General features: G+C 31.6%; 1 protein-coding gene across 2 annotated transcripts; it reads right to left on the reverse strand.

The window, feature by feature from the left end:
- Positions 1–306: 306 nt before the first annotated feature.
- On the reverse strand, positions 307–5,051 carry LOC110107294 (transcription factor bHLH68). 2 transcript variants are annotated; one of them, XM_020837510.2, is made up of 9 exons: positions 4,617–5,050; positions 3,942–4,263; positions 3,671–3,751; positions 3,452–3,517; positions 3,172–3,237; positions 2,868–2,918; positions 1,260–1,304; positions 802–846; positions 307–662 (listed from the first exon to the last, which is right to left on the reverse strand). In XM_020837510.2, the coding sequence occupies exons 1-9, from the start codon at positions 4,853–4,855 to the stop codon at positions 528–530; spliced, it is 1,050 nt and encodes a 349-aa protein (XP_020693169.1). In that variant the 5' UTR covers positions 4,856–5,050; the 3' UTR covers positions 307–527. The 2 variants fall into 2 exon arrangements, with proteins under 2 accessions (XP_020693169.1, XP_020693170.1); XM_020837511.2 differs by lacking the exon at positions 1,260–1,304 and having other exon boundaries at positions 4,617–5,051.
- Between the last annotated feature and the right edge of the window lie 984 nt (positions 5,052–6,035).

Below are 6,035 nucleotides of genomic sequence, written 5' to 3' on the forward strand. Positions count from 1 at the left end.
ATGTTTTCTCTAATTATGAGGACTTTTTATTTTTTTTAATTCTTGACTCACATATTTCATTTGAACAATGACACCATAAAGTTTCTTTTATTTGACCCTTCTTATATAAAAAATAATGCGTCTCTTAACAATTACTCTAAACTGCTTTCTTTGTCTGTTCATTTAATGCCAATTATTCCAGCATGCAACGAGCTCGCTCGCTCTTATTTCAAGCAGGTTGATCATACAGTAATATCTTCTATCTCAAATCCACCATTTTCCTCCTGACTGATATAAACCATCATCAACTAATAATCATACCAACACTGTACATATAAAGTGGCATTCATTAACAGTAAATAAAATGTTTCTTACAAAAAGAAAAAAAGAAGTAGAGATCTTCAAATCAAGAGTGTGATAAACTGATACATCAAGCGCTTAATTTTGCATAGCATCAAGAGCAATCAGCCTTCTTCTTCCTTACCAGAATGACTGCTCTTGATGATATATCCACCATTAATTTAACTATTTTGAAGCTCAAATAAAGCCTATCGAAAGCATCCACCAAGTGATGGAGACCAGTAATCAGCTCCATCGTCACTTCCAACATGTAATGTACAAGAGACAGGTACAAGGCATAGACCCCTACTCCTTAGATCCTTCTTGGTCTCATCATTGCCATTCTGATAAACGTAACGGAGAATGCAAGCAAATAAGAAGCATTTTGTTGATTATAATTCAAGTTTAATCAATCAGGATTAGAGTACAAGAAATATATATACTCAAAGAGAACAATTAATAATTCTTAGTGACTAATTTTACCTGATCAGATGGACCTCTCTTCTTCATGCAATTATCATTCAACAACTGCCATAGCACCATAACAAAGATATTAGTGTCAAATAAAGCAAAACAAAGCTTTGAACTTTCCTTTTTTTTTTTTCAGAGATGATCCTTAAAAGCTGTAAAGTTCTCCTTCGCTGTCCTTTTTATATAAGAAATTAAAGCTGGTGTAGATCTTAAAGGGTTCTATTAGTTATGGTTAAACTTTGTCCTCTTCTTTGTAAGAAACACAACTTTGAATAGAGAACATTAGGTGAAAGAAAATGTAGAGATAATCTCATATAAATTATATTAAGACTAGTTTAAACTTATTAAATTTATTTTAAGATAATAGTGCATATAAATTTTTTTATATGCACTAATTTCAAAGCGAAAATAATGATTTTCAAGCCCATTTTATAATTTACAATTTTTTTTTTTCTATCAAGGAAGAGTACCTGACCAGGGTCTTCTGGAAATATACAACTCCTTTCTCCTTGTGCCTAAAAAATTGCATAAAGCCCCAATTAAATTTAAATTTCTCATAAAAAAAGCTTTAGAGTTCCATTCACTTCTCCCTTGAGATTTGTGTCTGTAAGTCCTTATCAATGATAAATACTTACATCATGAAAAAACAAGTTTCCATAAATGAATGAAGGGTGATTTGGGCTTCGTTTGGGACAGCTTTATTACTACTTTTTAAAATAATTTTTAGTTAAAAAATTTTAGTTCGAAAAAATTTTGTATTAAAAATTATTTTAGAAAACAGTATAAAAGCTATCCCAAATGAGGCCTAAGCCTTCCTAAAAAAATTTTAGAAAAAAGTTAAACTTGTTGAATTCGGCGCCTTATACTTCAATAATTCATTAATTTAAAATTATTAAATTACCCCTATGAATATCAACATTTCTCAAAAAATTTTGTGAAATTACTTATAGAATTTGCTTCCTTATACAAGTGAGATTCGCAGAAAAACTTAAAGGAAATCCATAGTATGAAAATATATTATATTTACGGTATCAATATAAAAAGAGATTTTTAGGTGAATTTAGCAAACAAATTCTCAAGCTTTAGATTAGTATTTTTCTCAGTGTTATTTTATGTTAAAAAACACTAAAAAAAATCAAAAACTTAGAACAAGCAAAATTTATCAACTATTAAAAGTTAAATCAAGAAAATACATTTTTACAAAAAAAAAAAGATAAAAAAGAACTCCTTAGCTAAATTATAATATTTAAATTACCCACTTTGGAAAAAATATGACTATACACTTCTTCAAAATATGTGCAGAAACTACAAAGTGTAACTAAAGGGATATTTTTTGTCACACTTTGCAATAAAGAGATTCATGAGGCCAAGATTTTAAAAAGTGTTAGTGGTATTTTTGTTCTCATAAATAACCACCACTTTTTATAAAGAAAAGGACAAAACATTCAAAAGAATAATTTTATAATCACATTTTATTTAGAAAAAAAATTATCATATCTCTACATTGATCACACCTTTCACATAAAGACAACAACCTATAATTAAATTTTTGCAAAATAAAATTTGTATTTCATATACAATATAAAAGGAAAAATATATATTTCATATTCTGAAAAAATATATATTGTATTGTATATGAAGTTCTACTATTCCTTCTCTATTTCTGTCTACTTTCTATCTTTTTTCCTTCAATTTCGTTTGGCACAACTTTCTTATTATTTTTTAAAGAAGCTTTTAGTATAAAAATTAACTAAAAAAATACTTAAAGAAGCAGTAAGAAAACCACCCCAAAAGAAGCCTCATTCGTTGTATTATCTTGTATTGTACATGAAGTTCTACTATTCTTCTCTATTTGAGTCTGTTTCTATCTTTTTTTCTTAAGCTTCGTTTGAGACCGTTTTTTTATTGCTTCTTAAAGTAACTTTTTAGTACAAAATTAACTAAAAAGCTATTTTAAGAAGAGAAGCAGCAAGAAAGTCATCCCAAACGGAACCTCATGAGCTATATTATGTTTCTGATTGAGTGGGAATAGGGGGAGTGGTTAGGTGTTGAGGGTAGCAGGTTTAATGATAGCTTACAGGCAGTCTCGTTTTCGCTGATACAGTATTCAAGTACGGGGAGCTTAGAGCCTGCAAGATAAACAAAAAGTGATTGAAAGGCATAGTAAGCACAGCATAGTTTTCTCTGATCGGTAACATATGACAACAAAAAATATGAAACGAAAAAGATTCCGCATGAAACAACAGCTCTATTTATATTTTCGTGGTTCTGTGCACTGAACTCACATCTCATTTCTTTTTGATGTTCCATCTCTTCACCCACACGAAAGAAATTAAAAAAAAAACTAAGGAAAAGACAGGGTAGAAGAGAGAAGTATTGAACCTCAATTTGACTCTGAAGGAATCTGATATAGCCAATGGCTTCCAGCAGCACAGAAGCTGTGTCAGTCTGAAAAAGAAAGCCAAACCCAAACTCACGCCAGGTTTCTCTTTATTGGTAACATCAATATCAAAATATGCACATATTAATTAATAGAAATGGTAAAATACTGAGTGTTTTGTTCACCGATATAGAAGCTGGCCTGCTCTTACTTTTCCTTATATAAATCTAAAAAGTTTCTGCTGTGAGAAATATTAGTACTTTGGTGCAAATAGTCTCATACCTTTCCAAATGGGGAAACCAATTGGTGAAGTGCTGTTATTCTATCACCAAGTTTCTCCTTTCTTACCTGTAGAAAACTTAATTAATGATTAACCAGAAGCAAAATATTAAATATTCTAATAATAATTCTGAACTGATTGAAGCATTTATTTATTTTTTATTCATAGTTATGTTAAATATATGAGTGTTAATTTGTGTATATATATGAAGAGAGGAAAACCTTGAAAGTACTGGACTGTGATTGTGAAGAGCCTTGAATCCTTGCCTTCTTCAAAGCTGCACCTGTTTCTATGCTATTGCACTAGTATAAATTAAGAAGAAGAATATAAGAAGATCAAAACAAGAAACATGTGGAGGCCTGTTTTTAAAAAGTGTTTTTACTGAGAGAAAAATTAGACAAATTAAAGAGAACAAAACCTTTTCTATTGGTCTTTTTACTAAGTACTTTTTCTTTATTCATCTCCTGTAAGAGAAAACCACAAGCCAATTACCTCAGATGAATGATCCGGAGGAAGATTCCTTCTTTCTGTTTTGTTGTTTGAGAAATCTAACATATTGCAGCTTAAACTTGAGGTGACGCAAGATCTAGGAGAGGAGACTGGTAGAATCTGACTCCAAGAAGCTTTACTTCCTGTAGCTGCTTGGATTTCTTCACTGGTACTTCCATGGCTGTATAAGCTCTCTGAATTCTCTTGCTTAACATCAACAGTATATGCTCCTTGTGTTTGGTGCATCAGTTGCTCTTCCCAATTCAAAGCTTTCTTAAAAGGAGTATCAAGGCTGTACCTCTCCTCTTCACCTACTAATCCTCCACTAGAGGATGATATCAATAAAATTTTAATAAATACAAGTTAGAAGAAGTGCATAAAATAGTACAGAAGGTAGGGAGACTAAGATCTATATGAACAAAAGAGAAGCTCTTTTTACTTATAATACCCAAAAAAAATGAAAAATATTAAACTTAATATTTTGCTATTCATGGAAGGTGAGATTTCTTATCAAAGAATGTTTCTTTGAATTTGTTAACATGGATAGGATTGCAAGAGAATTTGATGAAATTGATTGAGTTGATCTTTTTTAAGAGTGTTCTATAAGGAAAAAAAAAAAAAACTTATCATCAACAAAACCGAGATTTGGAAAATATAGCCGAGAGAGGACATAATTACAGTAAAAGTTGGCTCCATGACTGTGGAAGTTCTTGGCTCTCATACAAAGAGTTCAAGGAAAGAGAATTAGAGGGCTGAAGATGTTGTTGAAGAGCTGAGGAAGAAGAAAGAGGATGAGGATGAAGAATATGAGAGATTTCTCCATTAGTTGGCCTCATATTACTCATGTTCCACCAAGAGGTGCTTCCTCCTACCATCTGCTGCAATAGAGAGCCTTGGTAAACACCTGATCTATTCATTCCTGAAAACCCTAAAGAGTTTGCTTTGCTTAAGCTCTTCCTCTATTAGTCTCTTTTCCTCTTCTTTTCTCTCTTCTTTTCCTCTTCCACCCTTTTCTACCACCCTGGGATCAATCTTTGGAAGCTTTGCTTTCTTTGTATTTGTGGCTATGATTTAAGAGAACATAAAGGAGTGACACTGTTTCAAGGAAGCTCTCAATTTACTTGGGTTAAGGCCTGTGTGGTCCTTTTATTTTGTTTTGTTTTGTATGCTTTAACCCCCTCCTTTCTTTAATATTTTCTACTTCTCTATTCTTTTTACCTTTATTTTTTGCAACTTCACTTTGCTTTTCTTTATTTTTTTTCGCTGGCTTTTGCGAAAGTAGGGAAAGAAAGGTGGTGGCAGTGCTTTCCAAACAAAAGGAGTGTTTTATGGAGGAGCTTAAGAGGTAATTAAGTTGGTTAGAAGTAACCATCTGCTGCTGAAGTAATTAAGGTGTTTCTCTAATTATTCTTGTCAAAATTGGCTTAAGCAAGATGAGGAGTTAATCCTTAAGAAGTAATGGAAAATATTAATAGCAAGTGTTTTAAATAAATGAGATCAAATGTCAAGGATGAGGCAAATTTTTTAAACTAGAAATTTTTGCATTACAAAACTGCTTTTGAAAGCATTAAGAAAGCTATCCCAAACGAAGCCTAAGACTTCTTCTGGGATATCTACTAAAATTGCTTTAAAAAACAATAAAAGGTTCTCTCAAATGAAGCATAGGGACGACTTTCTTATTTTATTTTATTTTAATTAAAACTCAATGACGGGTTTACGCACTAATATTAAAAAAATAGTTCAATGTCCTAAGGGGATCCTTGCTCTTTACTGCTCAAACGAGCAACAACAACATCAAAAAGAAAAGAAAAACCTATGAGCCAGAGTTCTCTACTAATCACCATAACAATAAAATCTAATAACATTCTAGGGCGGCCAGAAGCCAGCACCCAAAAATATAAGAATCAGATAATGCCATTCAGCTCAATCATCATATCACCAACAAAAAAGACCTGCAAAATAATAGAAATATCTACAAAAACCTGTCAAAGTGAACAACAAACTAGCCAAAGTATGAGGATAACATTTTTTTTTTTTTTTTGGTTAAAACCCGCTCATGGGGCTTACGTGTTAATTTAAAACAACGGTTACAAAGTC

This window comes from Dendrobium catenatum, unplaced genomic scaffold, assembly GCF_001605985.2.
Source record: "Dendrobium catenatum unplaced genomic scaffold, ASM160598v2 fragScaff_scaffold_1366, whole genome shotgun sequence".
NCBI lineage: Eukaryota > Viridiplantae > Streptophyta > Magnoliopsida > Asparagales > Orchidaceae > Dendrobium > Dendrobium catenatum.